This window comes from Haliaeetus albicilla, chromosome Z, assembly GCF_947461875.1.
Source record: "Haliaeetus albicilla chromosome Z, bHalAlb1.1, whole genome shotgun sequence".
Lineage (NCBI taxonomy): Eukaryota > Metazoa > Chordata > Aves > Accipitriformes > Accipitridae > Haliaeetus > Haliaeetus albicilla.
Window position 1 is genome coordinate 32,656,089 of NC_091516.1, and position 24,474 is coordinate 32,680,562.

General features: G+C 43.5%; 1 protein-coding gene across 1 annotated transcript; it reads right to left on the bottom strand.

Moving 5' to 3' along the window:
- Nucleotides 1-17,984: 17,984 nt before the first annotated feature.
- Nucleotides 17,985-21,938, bottom strand: GAS1 (growth arrest specific 1). The gene has a single exon (XM_069776424.1). The coding sequence runs from the start codon at nucleotides 20,722-20,724 to the stop codon at nucleotides 19,696-19,698; it is 1,029 nt and encodes a 342-aa protein (XP_069632525.1). The 5' UTR covers nucleotides 20,725-21,938; the 3' UTR covers nucleotides 17,985-19,695.
- Between the last annotated feature and the right edge of the window lie 2,536 nt (nucleotides 21,939-24,474).

Below are 24,474 nucleotides of genomic sequence, written 5' to 3' on the forward strand. Positions count from 1 at the left end.
CTACACTGGAATTAATTTGCTAATAGGACTCAGTGATTTTTCTGTGCCTTCCTCAGTTGTTCCTAGGTACAACCTGATGTTCACAGCCAGCGTGTCACTCAATATGCTAGAAGCAAGGATTTTTTAAATGGTTGTAATAATAGTCTAAATATTGCAGGATGAAGTAATCTGTATGTTGCCTTGTATTACCCAAACCATGGGCGTATAACTCAAGCACACAAAACATTAAGGACATTTGCCAACACGCTAAACTTCAGTCCACCAGAAAATGTCCAGACCTGGGACAGAATGAAATTTTTGCCATTATTCTTGAGTGGTTGCTAGAAATGCTTTTCACAGGTGTGACATGAGTTCCTGAGAAGACGGGACTTTGAGCCAAGGGACTCTGGATCAGGAAACATTGACTAAGAAGTTTTAGCAGCCATGTGCCTCCTTATGTACTTTCCATTTGTACTTGGCACAAATGATTTGAGAATTGAATCTATATGATACCATTAGATGGGGATACGGGCAGAATAAGGGGTTTGCAATTTATCCTCTACATAGGTGATGTATGGGCATTAAATAAAAGCTACTTTCACAACACTACAATAATTCTGCTTGGGTAGTAGTAGATACAATGACATTTGGGACCAACCCATCCCATAGCTTTACCATTGCACTTGTTTTCTTGCATACCTCAGTTTCTTAATACACATCAGTGTGGGGAGAGAACTGGTTGTTATTCCTATTTGTGTTGTTGCTATTCACAACAAGTAAATCTTTCCCATGTTTTTTGTTATAGGTTCAGGCCTTTATTGAGTGAGGAGAGCTGTGAGCTGCCCAAGAGCTGTTTTGTTGGCAGGGGGTTAAGGAGAATTGTCTGTCACATCAATTATCTGCCCTTGGTCTCTTAGAAAGAAGGTGCCTAGAGACCGGCCACTTCTCTTGCTTGTACGTCCACACACATGGACACCAAAACAGCTCACACTTTGATTGGAAGTTGCTCTCCCCCTCTCTCAGCAGTGCTGCAATCCATGTTAAATCAGCTCATTCCTCCTTCTCAGTAAAACTAGACAGGCCTCTGCTTTGAATACACTGGACCACACAAGGGAGAGGGGAGAAATAACTTTCCCTCAACCCTTTCTCTCCTTCGTCATTTGGAAGCCTGTGTTCTAATAACAAATGGTGATTTAAAAAAAAAAAAAAAAAAAAAGAAAAAGACAAGCCTTCCCTTCTTCCCTTTTTGGAGCGACAGCTCTGAGCCTTGGTCAGGGGAGCCCATGAATTGGACTTGCAAAGGGCCCGGGAGGGGTCCCTATAAATCTTCCCCACACAGAGGAGGCTGTCTGTCTACTTCTGGGCTGCTGCTCATTGTGACGAAAGCTTAACTGTTTTACTTTCATTCAGGGGGAAAAAAAAAAAAGTCACATAAACCTGAGGTTTATGGATATTGCTTTATTTCTTTGTCTTATTCAAAGGCATTTATTTCCTTCATTATTATTCCCTTAGAAAAGTAACTGACACATTTTTTTCTACTTTGTTTATTGCCTAATTTTCTTTATTCCTCTCTCCTTATGCTGCTGTTTGTTTATGAAATGGGAACTATATTAAGTCTCCCAACATTTGTGAGAATATAAACAGCCACTTCCTTTGGCTGCTCATCCTAGAAAGACCAAGACAACTAGTACCAAAATAATAAAAAATAAATTTAAAAGTGATTATGTGTAAATCCTGTGTGCCTGTGTGTATAAACACATACATGTATACACAGAGGCACAAAGACACACAGACACACACACACTTGATACCTTGGAGAAACGCCAGCTGTAATTGCCACAAACTAAACATGGCTTTATGTTTTCTCACTGATGCTTTTACCCATCATATTCTGCCCTTCTGCTCATGACTAATTTCTTGATCCCATTTCATGGGTCACAGAGTAACATACCAACCCATTTAGTAGCAGTACATACATACTTTCTGGATATAGTTTGAGTATGATGTCACCAAAATTACAAGAATATATATTACTAAACATCACCAATGCATGTGAATTCTTATTGTAAGAATGGATTATCCAGCTTTCATGCTGTAAAATGTAATTTTTATCTCCACAAATTACCCTATGGTGTAATCTGAATCTGAGCGCATAACAGGCAATTTCTGATTCTGAAAATTAGAAACAGGATAATGGAATTGTTAATTTCAGCTTTCATGCACAGCAAATTATCCACAGTCTTTCAACATTTATCTTAAGGAAAAAGTTGTCTGAAGACTGAATCGAAGACTAAGCATTGTAACATGAAAGTGAAGCAAAGATATTTTGAAACAGAAAGCTCACTCCATCCATTTGCCAATGATGTTACAGGTAGACAGTGAATTGTATCATTTACAGTTACTATGAATTTCACCCAGTCCTCAAAATCATTTGACCAAATAAGAAAAATTAGACCAGCAAAATAAGGACAGACCTGAGCGTGCTGGGGATGTGTATGTTCCTTTATATCAGAAAAAGGAAGGGAAAAAGGTGTTTCCCAGTTCTTAGACACTGGCTTGTTTGGCATACTGTTTGTGAGCAAAGCATGTAAAGTTGGGCAGTTTGTTTGTGCCTGCATGTGTGTGCACGGGTGGGTGAGGGGAGTTTGAGAATTCCTAATCCTGCAGCTCTCAGGACCTGGAGAGTTGTACCCCATCTGGGGTAACTGGATTAAAAATCTTTTCTCATTTCAAAGGTTTGATCTCAACAAGGGTTTGATGTGATGAAATCAAAGTGGCAGCCTGGATTTGAAAACTATTTGGATTTGAACTTCCTGAAGTCTAGATCTGAGGGAATGGCTGTGGTGGATATGAATGTGTGGTAACTGCACTAATGCCTGTGTAAAGAAGAAAGTTATGCTTGAGGAAATATAAAAATATCCCATTTCTAAACAATACTGATTCCAGTGAGAATAACCTTACAGTAAAATAACTTTTGTCAACTAATGATAAGTGTCTCTTGTGCTACCTGATTTTAACACAGCCCCTCAGTGACAATAATAGAAAACTTTGTCTTGACACAGGTGAAACTAAAATAATAACAGCTACAAAAATTATGTATTATATGGTAATTACTAATATTATTTTGTTGTCCTTGTCACTAGCTAGCGTTCGAGGACCCCAAAGACCTGAGAGCAGTTCATTCACCTATCCCACAGAAGGGCAGATCCCACATGATTTTGAGCAAATCACCTTCCCTCTTTCACAGTCTCAGTTCTTAATCCGCAAACTGCGGATAATAGTAGCATACCTATTTCACAAAGACTTTCTGAGGGAAGTATGCTACAATGCTTTCAGGCATTCACAGTCTTTGTGATTAAGCCTTGCAACTAGTTTGTGCATTTTTGAAATGAAACACAAATCAAGTTCTCCATAAAAGCAAATAATAATTTATGGCTCCAGGTGTAATTTCACATGCAGATAGAAACACAAACTTAGAGAAAGTGTTAATGAATTAAGTTATACATTTATAAGAACGTTCACACAAAGAAATTGTTCATATAACCCCTTAAAAGGCAGGTACTCAGGATGAAAACATGCTATATATATATAAAGGGCCAACCATGAAAGGCTACAGTAAAGGCAAACAAGACAATCAGTGCTGCCTCTTTTGTTATCGTTATATACTGTCTATGTGGGATATCTTAGCTGTGTGTCCTATTCAACACCTACCGAAATTGACTACTGTTTTCAAATGATGCAAGACCATAACTTTTATATAGAAGAAATTATGCCCATTTTTTGGTACATGGGAAAGTGAAAAATCCTCAGATTCCCTCTTCTAGCAGATATTTTCTGTTTAACTTAGACAAAAGCATCATACAGTATAAAGAATGGATTACAAGGTTTCTTTCTGAGGCATGAAAAAATTTTATGTAGGTTTATAATGAAGGATTGTAAAAACTTATCACGAATACCCTGAAAAGCTCACTATGTATGAGAATGAAAAACATCAACAGCTCTTCACTGATGACATTTTGGGGTCATCTACTGAAAGAGTGAAACTCAACTTTCCAAGTGGCAGACCTTTCTCAATGACCAGTGCCAGCCTGTATAACCATGCACTGCACATATCAGTCCATTAGAAACCCCAGCACCTTCCTTTCTAACTGCAGATTCACTTTGACCTTTTCTTGCTAAGATAAACACACAGCATATAATATATATATATGAGTGCCTGAATATGTATAAATATATACAAGAAGAAAATGAAAAAAAAGGATGTCTTCTGCAAAATTCTCTCTAAGATGAAGATGGAAAATTGCATACGAGGGTTGTCACTCAGCCTGTATTCTTCAGAAAATCTTGGACAATTTAGGCATATTTCTTGAAATGACTGAGATCCAGACTTGTGTTTTCAATATACCAACTATTAAATTTTACCTTAAAAGAAAAAGGAAGAACAGCATACAAAAAGTAATAGTGCATTACGTACATCTCTAAACAGAATTCAGCATAACAGAACCTGTGCAAGGTAATATGCAAAAGGATGGAGAAAGATGCTGTGGTGTTTATAAACTATTGTAAGTTTTATAGTTCTGTCTTTCAACTGTTTTTTTCTTATGTAAACACCTACTATGGCCACGTCCTGAGTTTTCCAGAGTGCCTCCGAATCATTCAGTCATGTCCTCTATGCCTGGTTGTACTGGTTTTGGCTGGGATGGAGTTAGTTTTCCTCATAGCTGCACGTATGGTGCTATGCTTTGGAATTGTGACCAAAACAATATTGACAACACACTGTTTTGGCTATTGCTGAACAGTGTGTACAGTGTCAAGGACTTCTCTGTTTCTCACACTGTTGCCCCAGTGCACAGGCTGGGGATGCACAAGAGATTGGGAGGGGACACAGCTGGGACAGCTGACCCCAGCTGACCAGGGGGATATCCTATGCCATATGACATCATGCTCAGCAATAAAAACTGAATGAAAGGAGGAGAAAGCGGGTGATGTTTGTGGTTATGGTGTTTCTCTTCCCAAGTAAATGTTATGCATGATGAAGGCCTGCTGTCTTAGAGATGGCTGAACACCTGCCAGCTGATGGGAAGTAGGGAATTAATTCCTTATTTTGCTTTGCTTTACCTATTAAACTGTAAACTGCCCTTATCTCAAACCGTGAGTTTTCTCACTTTTGCCCTTCCAATTCTCTTCCCCATCCCCTGGTAGGGAGAGAGCACGGGACTGCGTGAGGCTCAGCACATACCAGAATTAACTCACAACACTAGTCCAGATCAGCTACATCTTGTCAGATGTTCTTAAAAATTGTCAGCAAATATCTAGTCCTGAGTAGGTACATGTTCAACTTTAACCATAAGAAGTAACTTATTACCTTCTTCCTTGAAACAGCCTTTTATATTGTTGAAAATTCTTATTACCTCTCCTCACTGTTTGACTTTCCTTTCCTCTCCCCATTTTCACAAAGAGTTTGTCTTGGTTTGGTTCCTAAAGTTTCATCTACTCTTTATGAATTCTTGGAAATAATGGCTAAAGGTTCTGTCTGAAATTGCCTAATCCAACTTGTTAAGTACTATAGGATCAATCTCCTATAGACATATAAATATCTAATAGATTTAACGACTGTATCAAGCTTTATTTCCCTATTCTCACTTGAGTTCTTGCCCATTATTTACTGATACACTAAACTAACACTGTACATGATCTTTTTAAGGAACAGTTTGTAGTTGAGGAAACTATAAATGGAATTAAGCTTTCTGGCATTCTCACCATCACATGCTCAAAAGCAGTGTGTCAAGGCCTGTTTTTGTCTTCTTGTATTCCTTATGCACTTACAGAATTATTTCTTTATGCACTTTATTTATCTCTCAGCTTATATGTTAGCTTTCTGATGTTAGTCCTGCGTTTCTGTGCGGTTCTCCTATGCTGTAATCACTTTAGATAACTTACTCTTTTTTTTTTTTTTTGTACTCCCACTTGTGTTAGAGATCTTTGAGGATATCACAATTTGACCATACTCTTGCCATCACAGAGATAGTTTCATAATCAGTCTGATTCAAACTGTCTTTAAACAGAAAATTCCAGACAGGACACATTGTAGCTCTCCCCCAGGCTAATACCGCATTATACTCCTAAGGAGTCAAGAATAAAAACCTGTTTAAAACAATAAAAAAAGAGGATTTTCCCTTCCTGTTTCTAGTGGCTCTGGGGGAAGGCAGGGCAGAGTAGTGAAGGATCTTGGGTAAAATCATAATTCATAAGCCAGCCTGAGATCTGTGGCTGAGATTTAAAAGGCAATTGGTGTCAACAGAAACTGTGAATACCTGACTTTTCTGGAGAATTAAACTCCAGTTAATTATTACCTTAGTATTGTTAAACACTCTTCTCTCTGCTGACAGTGTTAACTGTACTGTCTCAGTCATCATTTTGAAAAGCTTTTTGACAATAACCTGTCAAAACGGATGTCATATTTTCATAAAGTTTTATGTTATCATACATATGTCATCAGTAGGCTATATCAGGTATTCTAGACCTGAGGAATTTGGTCCAAAAGGTATTTCTGGCTAGGTAAGAAATGCCTTTTCGATACCTGTCTCATTGAACAGGACCCAGATCATTGATCTCGTGTCATAAGGCACTACATTATTAAGGCTAAAAATAATACTGAGTTCATGATGAGTGGATGAGTTCTGGGAATATCCTCCAAGCCACAGCACTGCTCTAATCTCTCCTTATGGTGGGAAATACAAGCAGAAGAAGCAAAGCATGCTATGACCTTTTGGCTGAATGTCAAGATATTGTACTACCCAGAGCAGAAAAGACAAAATGCAAGTTTTTGTATTTAAGTACGAAGCTCATGATAGCAGTCTAAAAAGAAAGGGTAGCAAACAGTGCTGGACATTTTATGAGTAAGTGTATTGAGAGAAACCTAATAATGAGAATGTCAAAAAACCTCTTTTAAAAAGGTGGGAGATCAAAGCAGAATTTGTCCTTAATAACTAGAGGTGCTCAACACTTCTTTTTTTTCTAATCTGTGTCATGCTCATTGAATGGACTACAGTGAGGCTACCAAGGTAGCAGAAAACCTGGGCTATAATACTAAAAAATAATGGAAATGTATATAAACTGTGGAATGTGCTGTGCAACCCAATTGCCTGGTAAATCATCCCAATTACTGGGCATCAAAAGTACCACAAAAATCAGTGAATTTAAATTTCCATCTCTGTATAGGTCACAGTGTGTTAGCTATCTTTTCAAGAAGTCAAAGGGAAAAAAAGACTAAAGGGCTTGCCCTGTCATGCAACAAGCTTTGACAGAAATGAAAAATCTAACCCTCTTGCTTTCATTACATTCTGTCCTCAACTAGACTCATCCACTGTGAACTGAACTGAGACACCCAAGACATTGCATTTAGGGCACTAATAGCCATTTGTGGTTATTACTTTTTGGATACCTCAAGCTAGAAGTACTCTGTCATGATTAATTCTCTGAATCAATAGGTTCAAATCCACCCACATATTCTTGAACTTGGAAACCATCCAAAAGAAGGGGAAAGAGTGTCTTCCTATAGTTCATTTGCAGATCTGCTCCTCTTATTCCCAACATACTGTAATAAAACTAAAGGTAGTACAGAAAAGAGCAGGAAGAATGATCAAAGGGATGGAATGGCTCCAAGGAAAAAGGAAGCTTGAGAGAGGATGTGGAAAAGTGCTATAAAATCACTGTGGGGCAAGGGAAAGATGTGAAGAAACCTTTTTTTTTTCCCCCACAAAAAAATAGGGTCTCAGGTGGCAAAGTCCTACTGAAGAAAAGGAAAATCTTCTTCGGACTGCAGAGTTAAGCAGTGGAACTCCTTGCTGCAGGCTGCTGAGGATACAGAAGGTGTAGGTGTAACATGACAAACTGAATGCAGAAAAATCCTGCAGTACTTCCAGAAAAATAGAACCATTGGTACTCTAACTCTTACACTGTTTCTTCATTTGTCATATATGTGAAAGAAAAACTGTAAGCTACAAATTATTACTCTGCTGAAATCTCAGAATAAATCTTGGCTGCTGAAGACAAAAACAGATTGCTGTAAAAATATGAGTATATCTGCATCTGCAAAGTCCTCCTGTTCATGTTGAGTGAAAGGCATGCAGTGAAATTGTGGCAGTGTGGATTCAAATCACATAGACTGATTTGGTTATATGAGTTTTCCTGTCCCTGCCTAACTGGAAAGAACTCCTGCCCTGCAAGTTCACTAAAGGATAGACATGTGACTCTAGAAATTACTTGTTAGTGTGGCAAACTGAGACATCACGTTAACATGCACCACACTAGTCTCAGGAAGAGAGGCTGTGTACTCAAGGCAGCACTGCAGAGACTTAGCCTGGGAGCCTTTTTGGAGCAGTGGGATAGGGATGAGAAAAAATTATGCCCCTGCAACAGCAACGACACCGAAGGTACCACCTCCTTCTTCAGCATCTTCCCCAAAATCTGTCTGTCTGTGGTGCCAGCCTCAGCACCTTGCTCTCCTAACTCTCCATGATGCTCTTCCTGCCTCAGGAGTAGTGGTGCTGTCTGATGGCAGCAAGTAAGTAGGTGTTTTTTTGAACACTGGGTAGAAAAAAGACAAGACATTCCTTTAAGTCTTCAATACCACTTCAAAACAGGGAAACCAAGACCAACACAGATATTCAATCATACAGTTTAAATGCAGCCTTTGTCTTTTGTGGGGATTAGTATAAATACTTGATTATATTACAGGTTAATAAACATGAACATTAGTGTTTTGTAAAGAGCAACAATTCATGTCTCTATATCCTACCTATATCCTGACAGGAAAAATGATTTTGCAGGGAGTGAAGATAAAGATAAAATCATAGAGCACTTTGTAGGAAAAAAAGTGTTAAGCATTCAGCAGCGTTTAAAAATACACACTTCCTATATCCCACATATGTGTAAATTTTATTTACATATAGTATAGCCAAACTTTTTAAGAAAACCCATGTCTGGGCAAAGCAATATGCATATTATTGAATCAATACATACCTCAATTTAATATTTTACTACTAAATGTGTGGGTATATTTAGTATTAAAATGTCTGTGTCTGTATTTGAATGTGTAATGACCCCCAAGCCTGTTTTAGTCTCCACATTTAGTTGTTTAAAAGTGCAGGTTTTAATGGCAATACTTTCTTTAAAAGATCTGGGAAAATAGTTGTGGAGTCAGTTCCTATAGAGATTACAGAAAGTGGTTGTCTAAAGGATAAAATTTTGCTTAAAGTCTCTTCAGTTCTGCCTCTTATCTAGTAGTCACAGTTATGCCAAATGTCTATTTTTTCATCAGGGAGCAGATAATAACTCAAAAGCCTCAGCCAAAACAAATTCCTTGAAAAGATCTTATGAAATCATTTCTCCTTGCAAATCCATAAAAATCACCTCAGACTCCTTATCAATAGAAAGGCTTAAAGAGGGTGCAGAAGTCGTTGAATTATGATGTGCTTGTTTTAATGAAATTCCACTCCTGCTGGGATGTTCCCTGCAGATTTTCCATATTTCAGCATGGGAAAGGTTTGATGCTTTCCTGCCGGTGCCAAGAGTTAATTGAAAACATTTCAGGATAAATTCAGCTTGGGGGCCAATGCTCCCATTCCTTCATTATTCTTAACAATAATAGAGGAGTAATACAATTATTAATAGGCATGTTGTATCCTCTTAAAGTGGCAGTGTGTTTCTGAAACCGTGTCTTTCACATTCTTTTTCTTAAGCAAATCTGAAACAAATGGAAGAATAGAAATCTTAGGAGAAAAGCAAGCCTGGTTGGTATATTATACTGTTTATCAGTTTTTCTTCACAATGAGTATTTAGCTATTGTTAAATACAGGTACTTACTTAAAGTAAATAAATAATAAAAAAAAAAAATTAAAAAATCACTCCTCTAGACCAGAATTTCCTGAAGGTTTTTATGTTTAAAGTCTCAGCCCTGGTGTGATATTAAATTATTTTCTTTGAAGGTAAGTATATCCTCAGGGTTATACAAGGAAATTCAGAAAAGTTAAATGCAATTTTTAATAAAACTGCCATTGTTTTAAAGATAAATCAGTTTTGAAATCACATATACTTCTTAGGATTTATAGTTTTAGTATAATGAATCTGAAATAATGGTTTTTTTCCTCCAGAATACATTAGATTGTCTTGCTGGCCCAGGGCTACTTATATGTTATCTCCCAAGGTAAACAATTTATGTTATAACCTTGCAGAAAATACTATTTTCATTTTCATTACTTTTCTTCTAACCTAGAGTCCTGACACATTCATTGCAATTTTGTCAGTATTTACGCACTCCTGATAACTTAAATGTTGAAACTCATAAGAGTTATAAATAGTTAGGGAAACATTTCCAAGATAACATTATGCTTTCACTTAGCTTATTATCATCACTAAGAACCAAGGAATCAGGACAAAAGGTTTACCATTATTCTATCCAAATTTTAGGTAAAGTTCTGAATACATTTTTATCTCTTCTTCACACTACTCCTCCCAAAACAGGCAACATAAAATATAAAGCAACTCTAGTTGTTTGCAGAACTACTTTGCCATAAAGCTTGCCTACTGAAGGATCACAAAAATAGTCCAAACAAATGGAAGTTAAAGGATTGCTATAGACTGCAATGAGTCAAGGCCATATTTGTACCATTCCAAAAGGCCATATCTGACTTAGTACAGTTATTCCCATTTTTTAACAGAAGTCCTGCCAGCAAAGTCTGTGATGGGGTCCTGCCCATTTTGGCAGCAGACATGATATTTAGAACTGCCCCAGTGCAGAAGACTCTCCAGACAGAGGTGAGGTAGTTTAACCAGCTTTCTGCACCCTGTCTTCATCTTCTCACACAGAAGGACAGCAGGGGTTAAAGGGATTAAGGCTGGAATGCTTTTCCAAGCAGCAGTGCCCAGGTGATGTAGCATCCCAGGAGACAACTGAAAGGCGGGTATATTTTAAGGCAGTTTTTATACCCTGGTATGAGGGTAGGGCCTGTGTAGAATCAGTGCCAGGGTTAGGAACAATTTCTGCCTCAGCTATCCATCTACTGAAAAACAGGAATGTCTCATGAGTCAGAGCTACCAATATACAACCATCTCCCTCGATTTGCACAACAGAGCACTGCGACCATGCTGGGCTACAAATCTGGGCTGAGAGAGCATCACCACACAACACTTGTTCTCATAAATTTAGCAAAATTTCCCTATCAAACTGTTTGAGGAATCAGATTTGCCCCCCCATGAATATAAAAAAGGCAGTCTTCGGTGAGGTTGTACATACAGCTTACAGGACAGGATGTTTCTTAATAGAGAGGAAGCACTTGGTTGCTACAGCTCTTTTCCTTGCTTACTGCACACAGATCTGGGAAAACCAGACAGTATTCTGACCCAAGCATTCCTACTGAGCTCTGAAAAGAGTCAGAATTATTTCTGAATATAATGGGAGGTAGTATATTCAGACTCTACATGCAGTCAGTATGTTCTAGAATTTAGCCTAATATTGCCAAAAATGAAACCACTCAAGGTTTGTAGAGCCCCAAGGGGCAAAGGTTTCACAGTTTCTCAGATTTCTCTATCTTTCTTATCTGCTCCTTTTCCGAACATGGCCTCTCCACTCTAGCAATAACTTTTGCATAACACATTCTTCAGCACATTCAGGCACTCAACTTTACTCACCTTAGTAGGTTTTTGGCCAACTCTCTAAGGCATACCAGGCCAAACCCAAGCATTAGCTGCCTGTTGATTCACATAACCTTGTGTCTTCTCAACCATCATTTACCTAACTGAGTAATCTTTCACTCCAAGTACAGAAATAAAGCCATAGGCTAAATACTTACATCAGTTACACTACTGCAAATTCAGACTACCTCTAACAGGAGTCAATGATTTGGAACTATGCAAACAAGACTTTAAATCATATAAAGGTGAGATGTTTTGGACAAGATATTTGGCACAAATGTTCTTTCAGTCCTTTCTATACAATACACACTCCTATACTGCATTCTCTTCCATGGCCTCAATCCCTGAGATGCACAGACCAAGACATATGTCAATACTTGACTTGCCCATGTCTTTCAGACTAATTTGCAAACATATGGTACATGCCTGAATAGACTAGTATGAAAAAGAAAAGTAAGATAGCATAAAGGTTTCTGTGGACTGCTGCTTTACTTCCTGCTATCATCCACCTTTACATGACATCTAAAATGTTTTAATGATTTTACAATGACACCATAACTCCTGAAAAGAGATAACATGGAGACAGACCATCACTGCTGAGTAATTATTCTGATGGCACTTTCTTTTCCGTAGTCTAAAAACCATTTTGTGATTTCACTCTCCTATGTCAAAATGCAATAGGATTTCAGAAGACAGGCAAGTATCCTGGTAAGAGAAGTTTCCAGGTTTAGAAGTCATCATGCTAAAATTGCAAAGATTATGCTTACAGTAGAACTTCCTCAACTGCTACCACTGGTTGAATTAGAAGAAGGCTTAGTGCCATTGCCAGTAGATGACAGGAAACAGTAGTGCTTGTATTCATTCTGTTTGAACCATCTAACCTTATGTATTTATTGAACAATGAAAACCAGAGCAAGCCAAATATACACTCACACCATATATTAGTAGGTGATAGCACTATTTTAGTATAAGACATTATAAACAGATGTGCCTTGATTTCTATCTTAAGAGAGGACATCTAGCAAGCTGTGTTTATTTCCACGAGGAAGTGTGTTTTGTGACTACACGGAGCACTGTAATCTCTCAGATAGTACTATGTTAAAAATACAGACTGTGTCTGCACTGCCTATATGTAGGCATACTTATATGGGAGAAGACTCAGTTGTCTTCTATTTCTATTGTTTTGAGGCAGGAAGATGCTATGGTGATGAGTGCCAAAGAATGTTTATAAACAAGTATTTCTCTCTTGGAAAGGAAAGAGAGGTCCCTTCTGCACTTTGAGTTTCCTCCAAATTCTCTTCCCAGTCCTGTCCTTCCCTTTTCCAATCAAACTGCCCATTTTCCAGTTCATAATTGTTACCATCAGAAACACACTTTCCTTTTCCTCATTATGCCCTTACATTTCAGTATTTCCCTTGTATTATACTTCCTCTCTCCCTCTTGTCTCCAAGTCCTGGACTAAATTATATGTTTTGGTCTCCACTCTCCTCCTAAGCTTCCATTGACCCCTTCCCAACTGCTTTCCACCCTCTCTGGCCTTGTGGGCCTGTGTACCAGCTACCTCTTTTCCCCAACCTCCCTGCACCACCATATGCATTGAAGTATGCCAAAATGTATTCCTGAGCTGATCTCACTCTAGATCTACCCAAATAGCATCTTGGATTTCCTGTCATCATGTCAACATTAAAATCACAGAATTACAGAAAGTTATTTAGATGGGATCTCTGGAGAGCATCTGCTCCCACCTTCTTCTAGAAGCTGCATTCCAGCCAATACTAGATGAAGTCAGCTGTGGCTCTTGCTAGCCAAGTCTTGAAAACCTCTAAGGATGGAGGTGCTGGAGTTTCTCTGGGAAACCTGTCCCAGCGCTGCACTACTCCTCCTGGCGAAGTTTTTCCTAATGCTGAGTCTGAACCTCCCAGCCACAGTTTGTGCCTGCTGCACCTTGTCACACCTTCTAACACTACCAAGAAGAGTTTGCCCCTGTAGTCTTTACAAGTCCCCTTCCAGTGGCTATAGGCTGCCATTAGATTACTGGTAGCCTCTTCGCAGCCAGACTAAAGTTCAGCTCCCTGATCTTTTCCTCACTGGTCGCAAACTCTAGCCATCCTGGCAGCCTTCCACTAGCCCCTCCAGTTTCTCAATATCCTTCTTGAACTTGAGGGAGGAGTTGTCTCTAAACTGGACACAGTGTTGGAGGTACAGTGTCATGAACACCAAGAACATGGGGATGATAACTTCCTTCTCCAGCCTCTGGACATGGGAAAAAAGTCCTCTCTGAAGCTGAATATTCATCATACTTCCACATTACTCTTCCTTTTCTGGCCTTGCCAGCATTACTAAAGACCATTACCTTCCTTTCCCTCGCTCTGTTATTTTTAGTCTATGTCTCAGCTAACCTCTTGGTAATTTTTTGTAGCTTCTTTCTCCTTACTAGCAAGTACGCTATTTGTTCATTCTGCAAACCTTCTCTACACAATGGTCACTTCCTTTCCTCATCCATTCTTCCTCTCACGCATTCAAAATAGTGAAAGTGAATCTCTCTTTATACAGCCATGTCTTTGCTCTGTACCACTTTATTGATGTATTTCTGGGTTGCCTACACTTCATGCTTCACCTTCTGACTCATCCTACTAAACTTCAGTTCCTTACTCCAGCATGTTCCTCCTTCCCCTCCACGACGTATGTCCAAGGAATAGTATTAGTGCTACGTCACTGTGTATTTACAAAAATCTCTCTTTGTGCACATTTACCTTCTCCTATAATATCCACTTGGCTCACAATAAATTCATGAAAAAAGCTTTTTAAAAAGAGGGGTTTTTGTCAATGACTATTTTGATTTTGGGCACCAAATGCTGATCACTAGCAGTAGCTTCATAAATCATCCTTCTTTATTGTTTTATTTTTATGCCCTTCAGTTACATTTGCACTGCCTGAGTTTTGGAGGTAAATATCCAAAATATTAGCTGAAAGCTTCCTCAGAAAGCAAATCTTTCCCACATCCTTCCCTGCAGTTCCTCTTTAAGAGGTGTCAGCATGGCTGAGAGAATGAAGTGGCTCCACATTGTTTGCCTGAACTATTATGTGTTTAACATTTCCATAACAAAAGTGCCACTCGACTTCTCCCCGATTAATGCAGCTCGAGGGCTCTTGTCCTCCTTTAATAAAACATTGTTGAAATCATTTATTTAGAGCCCCTGGTTACTAGTGGGAGAATGACCATCTTTGTGCCAAAATATAGTGTATACAGTCCACTATTTTGTAGTAGATCATTCTGTTATTTAAGAAATTAATTAAATGGATGTCTTAGAAAGTATTTATGCTAATAGAGCATTACTTATGTCATTCAGACAGTCAATGTGAGCCTTTTCAACTGTCTACCACAGCCAATGCCTCAAGTAAAATACAGTAACTTTCAACTTTACTGCTTACAAATCTGTATCACATACTTGAAATCTCACAGAGAAGCACTGCTCTTCCCATTTGAAAATGTTTTCTGTTGCAAGACTACCTACTTTTCCTGAGGACTTTGCAATGGGTATGTTATCATGGGCAGTGTGGCAGTGTGTGATGTTATTACTGGGGACACGAACAAAATCGATTGAAGGTCTGAATTTGTTTTAGTGACGTTGAAGATGCAATGCAACTTAGGTCACTCAAGCAGTGTTTTCCGTGACTCAGCTGGTGATGATTTTGTGTCCCACTACTTTTTATACACACAGCTTGGCTATTTTGGAGTTCCTCTCACCCTCCTCCAGTGTACTCAAAAGAAAAAAAACAAAACAAAACAAAAACCAAGTACTGGTTTTGCATTGCATTGAAATGGAATTTCTTGTTCTGCACCTGCAGAGTTTTCTGGAGCTACCTTTGCAGCCCTACCATGGATATGTGCTATAGATGGATGCCTGCAGTGAGACATCTGGTACACTAACAGCTCTTCAGAGGAGTGGAGATGAGATTGTGACTAAAATCCATCATGCTTTCCAATGTCACCGTGAAAGACTTGGCCAAACCTGCGCTTTGCTTTCCATCATTGTAAGGCTTCATTTCATAACGATTTTGAAAGTTACATATGCCTGCCTGTATACATTGGTGTATATTGTTAAAAATAAACAGAGACCTTATGTTATGTCCATTGTGATTGCCTACAAAAGCTTTGCTGTTTGCTTGGGTGATCAGTGAAGCTTGAATCTCCCTCTATTTACTGTATGGTCACTGTCAGTTCAATGAACTGCCTCCTTGTTCTCCACCATTGTCCCACACTCCCTTAAACATTTGTCACTGAAGTGCCTCCAAAGACAAATAAACTGTCACCAAGAATTCAAACCTGGTAACTGGGAATAAAAAGGGAGCAGAACCTACTGGATTATTTTACATGAAATGGTGGAGAGTTCCTTCTCCCCCGGGAAGAGATTGGCTGGACAGGACCTTGGCAAGGAGCACTTTCAAATACCCAGACAAATGAGAGAACTTCCTTTCCTGTGGAAAATCTCTCTCTGTCAGGGAACATGAAGTCTTTTCCTCGCTTAAAGCTGTCCTTGCTGCATCCCTTGACATTTTAAGAATTTCCATTTGTCTCAAAATCAAGGAAAAGAAATACGAATTTGATGGACACCAACATCTGCACAGGCTTTGTAGGCTGGGACACATACCAATACAGGCAGCCATTCCTCCTGGAAATAGTGCTTACACCGCCAACACGACAAAATCCACAGAGTTATCTCCTTATGGGGAGGAGCTCACAGGACTGAATTAGTTCAGCTGTATTTATTGTACAATTATTTAAATTAAAACAATCCACTTTGTGTGGAGAAGGAAGCATACAGATGAGTCCTCTCTGCCTAGTGGTGCTCAGTGTTGATTTATTCCAGGCAGATGCTTTTGACAGCAGCCTGTAAAATCAAGTCTTGAGTTTATTGTAGCAGTTAATTATCAGTCCTTTTCTAGTGCTAATGTCTTTACTCCTAACTGAAGAAAAATAAAGGCATTTAGCTGGGACTTAATTTTTCATCAGCAATGAGTTAAATAGTCCTTGTGGGCGCTAACTGTTGACAAACTGAAAATACATTATTAAGCATCTCCTGAAGAACTGGACAAAATATTTAAGATCATCCCTATGCAATTGTGAACTCAGCACTTTGTAAAGAAAGCTGACTCTGTTTACAAGTCTCACCCATCTACCCTGTCCTCTTCCTGAAGAAAAGATATTTCCAGCTTTGCTTTAACAATAAGCTTACTCAACCGTTCACACGACTTTAAAAACGAACTTCAGATCATAGCCGTGTACCATACTCATACACTTGTTTGCTATCACAACTGTTTCAGGGTTGGTTTATGCATGTGTGCCTGTGTGCATTTATCACTGGGCAACCTAAACAAATTCATGCCCTAAAGAAATAATGAAATAATTTGTCATTGAAATAACGAATCCAGAAGCAGGGATTTCTAATTTTGTTGATTTATACAACAGACAGATGTGGATTTGTGCTCTGTCGAGATCTGGTAAGATGAAAAAGACACTATCTTGCTAATCTGTTGCCCCCTCAGTCAAAGTTTATTTGTGGTAGCTTTTAAACTTCTGACTCGCCTTCCAATTACAGCATTTAAACCCAAAACTTTAAATAAACATCATGAATAGAAGAAAAATAAACTTCCCCCCCCCCTTTTTTTTTGTGAGTGCCTAGCTTGACGCAGTCCAAACTCAAATCCCCAGAGGACTGAGCTTTCTCTTTTGTGTTAATGTTTAAAAGATTTTCCAATGCTGGAGTTTATTCCTACTGCAAACATTTCTATTTACAAGGTCAAGTGTATCAGCACTCGACACAGCTTAAGAGTGTAATTATTTATCTAAGGGCGTTTGAGTGTAGATCAGTAGCTCTGGCAGCAAACCAGGCTTCAGCACGATGCAAAGCAACTCCCAAGAACAGTATTACAAGATCTAGTAATTGCTGATCCCTCCAGTGTGTTTACTTTTGCATTCTTCGTTGTGGGAGAAAGCAGGCTGAATGGAAAACTTTCGTGTGTTTTGTTGCAGCTCCCTTGATGCGTGTGCCACTGCCTGCGCGAAGCCTTGTTCGCAACGCTTGCCACCTCTGTGTGATGTATTTCTCACCATTTACTTGTTTGCACGCCTAGGAGCATTTCTAAGAGTGTCAGTGAGAGCAACATGCCTCCACTTCACGAAGAAAGCACGGCACACTAGTAATTCTACGTACATACAGGAGCAGTGTCCTTGAATTGCTTTACTCTCTTCTGGCACTGGCAAGTTACCATGCCAACGCATTATAAAATCAACCACTCTTTTAAAGTAGTACTTTCAAAGCTGTATTTACTTCTTGCATGTAATTATTCATTAAAGTAAGAACAGCAGTTATTTACATCTATGTAAAGTATTACAGGCAGACAGAGATTTTTGTTTGTTGACTGTTTTTTGTTTGTTACTCTGTGGTTCGTGCCCCCCTGCCGCCCCCCCCCCCCCCCCCCCCCGCCCTCCAACCTCGGGTGCTGAGAGTTCAAGTGTCCCTGGAAAACAATTTCACCACATCCATTATTTAAAGCTCTTTCTTTACTAATTTACACGTTTAGAAAATACAAAAAGCCGTACATATTTAACACACAGGCCTTTTTTATGCCTCCTAGAAAAAATACAAGGTTTAAGGCAGCTCAGAAATGCATTTATACAATTCTACAACGTTCATAAAGTCTCTCCAAATAAGAAAGTTAACTTCCAATCTGTAAAATACACTGTACATTTGACGTTCTAGAGAATACTTCACTGAATCACTGTTGCTGGTATCCCTTTTAAACGTAAAATGAAATCTGTACCTTTCCAGAAAAGAACAGCAAATGCAATTATCTGGCAAATAGGATGTGGATTTAAAACCTTTATTTTTTTTTTTTAAATAAATTATTCCCAAAGCATACAATTTATAAAATTCTATATACAAAGCAGAGCGACTGGTAACAAATCCCAGTTTTAAATACATTTTTTATATAAGATTTACCAGAGGTCAGCACCCTGATACGATGAGAGGCAATATAACTTTTCAGGATATTTGTACATACATGTTCTCGAGTTTAAAAGTGTCTTTCAAAGATGGCAGTGCAGAGCTCTTTTAAAACAAAAGTTGCATTGTTCAGTATAGCCAACAACTCTGGGAAAAAAAAAAATATCTTTTTTTTTCTAATGTCGCTAGGTTAAGGAGGAAGAGACGGCTGCTGGCAGGCTTTTGTTACAGGGAGGATGTGTGTGCAAGAGGGAGTGCTGTAAACCACAGAATTTATTCAGTGTGCTATTTCCTTAAATGTAATTGAGGGCAGATGCGGCATAACCCCCTCTCGGGCACCACCGCATCCTGAAGAGCGAGACCCGGCGAATGACAACCAAGTTGTTGACTAGGCAACCAGTAACGGCAACAGCTTTGGCAGCGAGTTTGGGCACCTCTTGCGAGCTCTTCCCAACCTTCATGTCAAGACGCTTAACAAAAAGGCCACCGCCGGCACGCCACGACTCCCGGCTCCTTCCTCCGGGGGGCGGCTGGCGGCAGCGGGCAGCCGGCCGCAGCCTGGCGAGCAGTCTCTGGCTTAGCCCGTCCGTTAGCTCGCTGCTAACAGCAAGGCAGGGCGGCAGCAACTGCATAGCGCACACTCGAGACCAACGCCCGAGAACACGAGCGGCCCGCGGCCGCTCCGCTCCGCTCCGGCCCCCGTCCCCGCCGGCCGGCTGGCAAGGCCGCGGCGGCTTCGCCAGCCCAAGGCTGCCGGGGACGCCAGGCTAGGCCAGGCCGGGGGAAGGAGGCGGCGGCGGAGGCGGCGTGGGGGGGAACCTCCGCGCGCGGGGAGACGCGGCGGACGCGGGCGCCCGGCCTGACGGGCGCTTAAAACTGCGCCGGGCGGAGGGGCCCCGCCGGTCGGGCCCCCCCACCCCCGCCGCCGCCGCCGCCGCCGCCGCCGGCGGGCCGGCCAGGAGGCCAGCGGCGGCCCGGCGCAGCGCAGAGGGCGGGCGGCGGGTAGGGAGAGGCGCTAGAGCCGCGGCAGCAGCGGCAGCAAGATGGAGGCCAGCAGCGGCCAGGCCGCGGCGGCGGCGGCGGCGGCGGGCCGGCCGGCGCTGTCCGCCTGCACGGGGAAGCCGGGCTCGGAGCCCGCATTGTCCTCCGCGTCGTCCCTCCCCTTCTGGCTCGGCTCCTCCTCGTAGTCCTCGTCGTAGTACTCCTCCAGGCCGCCGTCCGAGCCGCCGCTGCTGCCGGCGCCGTTGCCGCCCATGTCCGCGCCGAAGCAGAGGCGGGCCATGTTCTCCTTGACCGACTCGCAGATGGGCCGCTCCAGCCCGTCGCAGACGCAGTCGTTGAGCAGCACGGCCTTGGGCACGGCCAGCATGTCCTCGATGACGGCGCGGCACTCCGGCGTGCAGCGCAGCCCGTTGAAGAGCTTCCCGCAGTAGGTCATGTAGCGGTTGAGCGCCAGGCTGCAGCGGCTGTCCCAGTCGCAGCGCCGGCGCGCCTCCGTGCAGCCCATCACGCCGGGGCCGCCGCCGCCGGGGCCGCCGCCGGGGCCGCCGCCGCCCGGGCCGCCGCCGGGGCCGCCGGGCCCTCCGGCCGCCGGGCTGCTGGTGCGGGGCAGGCAGGGCTCGATGGCGCGCTTGGTGGCGCGGCAGTTCTCGTCCTGCGCGCAGTCGCAGTCCTCCAGCGCCGGGCCGCGCCGGGTGTGGTTGAGCTGGATGAGGGCCGCGATGCAGTGGCTGGGGCACCGCCGCCTGGAGGAGGCGGCGGAGCCTGCAGCGGCCGCCGGCCCGTCCCCGCCGCCTCCCGCCGGCGGCTGCTGCAGGAGCACCGGGGCGCACGCCTCGGCGTACTGGTTGTAAGCGTAGCTGCACTCGGGCTCCCCCTGACACTGCAGCACCGCCTGCCAGCAGATCAGCCGCCGGCCCTGCACCAGCGAGCCCCGCGGCGGCCACAGGGCGCCCAGCGCCGCCGCCAGCCACAGCCAGGCGGCCGGCCGCGGCCAGCGGCCCCCGCCGCCGCCTCCGTGCCGAGCGGGCGAGCGGGCCACCATCGCGGGCGGCGGCGGCGGCGGCTGCTGCCGCCGCAGGCGAGCAGGGGAGAGGCGCTGGTAGACGAGGAGGAGGACGAGGACGAGGAGGAGGACGAGGACGAGGAGGAGGACGAGGAGCAGCTGCCGCCCGTGGAAAAGTTTGCAGAACTCCCGCCGGCCGTGTGCATCAGGTCTCCTCGCATCAATCCATCCGCGCCGGCTCCGGGGCACTCCAGCCCACCCGGCAGCTGAAACCGGCGAGGCCGCGGTACGAAGCAGGCGCCCGGGGCCGTCCCGTGCCCCCCACCCGCTGCTCCCGGCTTGGCGACGGCGGCGAAGGCACCCGGAGAGGCCGGGGGGAATCAGTGCAAGCGGGGGCTCGGAGGAGAGCGGCCCCGCAGTGCGCTCGGGGACTTGCAGACTGCTCCGGGAGAGCTCATGGTGCTGTCCTGCTCCTCATGCAGTTCCGTTGCTCTCTCCTTTTTTTTTTTTTTTTGTTTTCTTTTTTTTGCACAAAATAAATGCCCAGCTGCTGCTGCTGCTGCTGCTGCCGCTGCCGCTGCCGCCGCCGCCGCCGCCGCCGCCGCCGCCGCCTCCTCCTCGGGAGCTTTTAACTCTCCGCTCGCGGCATCTCTGCACATGCCAGCCGCTCCGATCCCATTCACCGTCCCGGCTCCGCTCGCTCCCTCTCGGTACGGGTTGCACTTTCGGGTGGCGGGGAGGAGAAATGTCTCTCCCCGCTAGCAAGAAGATAGCACGGGGGAAGGAGAAGAGGCAGCCTTCAGGGTCTCTTTCTCTGGGCGACTGATGCTGCTTCTGTTGTCAACAAACCCTGCAAGCTGCTCTGCGGATCCGTCTGTGGATCTTTTTTTCTTTGCAAGGCTTTAAATACAAAAGTGCCCTCCGAGCAGCAGCAACGTGCTCTGATTAGGCCTCATTATGCATGCATGGAAAAGCAAACAAACAAAAAAAATTAGCAACGCTTCTTCTTTTACACATCCCCCCAGCCTGCGCTCTCTCGCTCTCTTTCTCCTTTTCTCCACTTTTTTCTCCCTTCGCTCGGCCCCCTTTCCCTGCCTCGCCACTTGCCATTGGTCCAGCCTGTTGTTGAAACTTTTTTTTTTTCCCTCCTCTCTTTACGATCTGCTGGAGGGAGGGAAGGAGAGAGGGGGGCTGGAGGGCAGCTCACATTCAGAGCTTGAAAGGAAAGGCTTAAGGAGAGTGACAGCCCCCCGAGGAGCCCCTCCTCCCATTAAGGCGGCGCGGCGGCCGGGCGAGAGGCGCGCAGCGGCGGTGGCGGCGGGGATCGGCGCTCCGGGGCTGGCCGGGCGGCGGCGGCGGCGGCGGCGGGGGTCGCCGGCAGCACCGTGCCGCGTCGCCGCGGAGGCAGAGGGGCAGGCGGCGTGGATCTGGGCGCTGGTTTTGCAGGGATGTTGCTCGTACACTGGTCCTGCTCCTTGCAGCAGGGGGAAGAAAAAGTCTCTAGCCTGAGCGATGTGTGTACCCAAACTTCCCACTGATTCAAGTGAGGGCAGAGCTGCTTCCCGAAAGGTAGGGAGGATCAGGCTCAAAAGGGGACCGACTTTGTTCTTTCTGAAGTCTAAACCCAGCTCCTGGTTTCAGCGTGTTAGTACACTCGGGGAGAGCAAAGCCAACTCTACTAGTGGTGTGCCGCGACCCTGTCAGTACTGCTTTGCTCCACCTTCAGTATTGCAACTTTCTTTCCACTTACCGCATCCCCCACCGATTTTAAACTCATTCAGCTCAGCTTCTCGCCTGAGGTTTTTGTGCACGGGTTTGACACTGACCTACGAGGATACCTGTTGACAGAAATAGCTCTTTGATACTTTATTAAGATCTGCCAACTAGTTAAAAGTTGTTTAAAATCAGTTAAGGGGATGAAATGTGTTTTCATTGAAAGCAAAGTGCCTTGCTGACGTCCTGCCTTTCTGTTGCACTCTCTGTTCGCTTTGCTTTGCTTACAAGGAAGTAGACACAAAAATAGAAGTATTAAGGCACAACGAGCGGTGTGTTACAAAGTAAGTAGTGGTGCATTTACTCATTGCCTTTCGTTTCAGTGCTACCTTAATTCCAGAGCAACGTCGTCTCCAACCTCAAGGGGCATCGGTATCTGCTGCCTGTCAAAACTGGCGCTTTTTTCATCCTGAGACTATCAACTCCATCTGTCACAAAAATCAGGACTAAATCTATTTTCCAGAAACTCGGTGATCTTGGGATCCTATGCGCTGTGGACTGATGTCTGTCTGAAAGTGCGTGGAAGGTGGAATGGTGGTGTGGTATGGCTGGGAGTCTGTATGATTGATATGTTGAGAAGCATTCGTAAGGATTTGCTCCATTCCCATCAGTTTTACAAGCTGCTTGTGTTTCTCCTTCAGTACAGTTTTGCCTCTTCTGGTGTAAAAATTGTATTTGTGTTTTTAAATCCATGAAAACTGCATTCAGAAACCCTGCCTTCATCCACCTAGTTTAGAACTGTTTCTTTTAATTCCTGTTTAATAGTATTATTAAAAATGCCAGATGCCATTCAGGCAGGGTGCAGTAAATACACATTGCTATCTACACTGGGCATTGGATTACTTTGCAGCCATATTCACTGACGATAACACTGCTACCGGGTGGAAGCCGGCTAGTTTGGGGTGGGTAAGTTGGAGACGATGTTGCAGACGCTGTCAAAGTGCTGCAGCACTGCCTGATTGCTAGGGAAACCAGTCCACGTAGGTGCAGCTGGAGAGAAGGGGGCCTTGACGCCAGGATGTTCCAGGCGTAGCAAGTCTGAGAGAGGGGACTGCAATGGGGCAGGATCGTGCCTTGGCATGGGACAGGGGCCTCCTGAACTTCCCCAGCACAGGAGAGCAGGAATGGCTGGCTATCTGTCCCAGTGGGGCTGCCTTCTGCGGACAGCTGGGGGATGAGCTCTGCCCTCTCCCAGTTCCTGCCTTCATCTGAAAAATCCATCCAGCTCGGCTGTCATTCACTTCTGGAGCAGAAAGCAGGCTATTTACTTTGTGAGGAATGGCAGCAGCTGAACTTCGGACCTCCCAGGAGGGGGAGTAGAGGAGCCTTCACTGCCGGCCTTGCATCCTTGAGTGGCTGGGAAGAGGCTACAGTGGTGCTGCCTGAGCAGGAGGATCAGTGCATAGTCCCACTGCTGCTGACAGGCTTCCATGGTTGGGGACAGTGTTCATTTTGCCTGCTGGTCTGAAAGGCGGTGCATGGCCTGAAGCATTGTATCATTCATAGGCAGAGATTTTCACATACACCTTTCAGTTAAAGAGATGGAAGTTTCATACAGTAATAATAATAATGGGAATGATGACTTTGATGTTTGGAATTTGGAATTATCTTTGAGTATCATACAACTGACAAAAATCGTAACAGAAAATAGCTGGGTTCTTCACTTCCCACACCTTTTAGCGATGTAGAATATGATCATCTACATCCAGGATTATATACCCTTTGTCAGTAAATTAACTTCTTAAAATGGTTTAAAACATAATAGTCTGTCTTTATTAATGAACATTTGTCCATATTTGTAACTGCCATTTTGGGTAGGGACTTTGGGGCTCACAGTGCTCTTTTGGAGGAAGGAAATCTCTTCTTGTGTGGAATTAAATCTAGGGAAATAACTCTCTGCCCCCCACCCCCCCTCCCTTCTTTGATGCAGTTTTTCTAACAACAAAAATGGTATTGTCAAATTCAGCTTTTCAGTTTTCAGAGTAGCTCTAAAAGTAATGAGGAAGGCAACTCTTG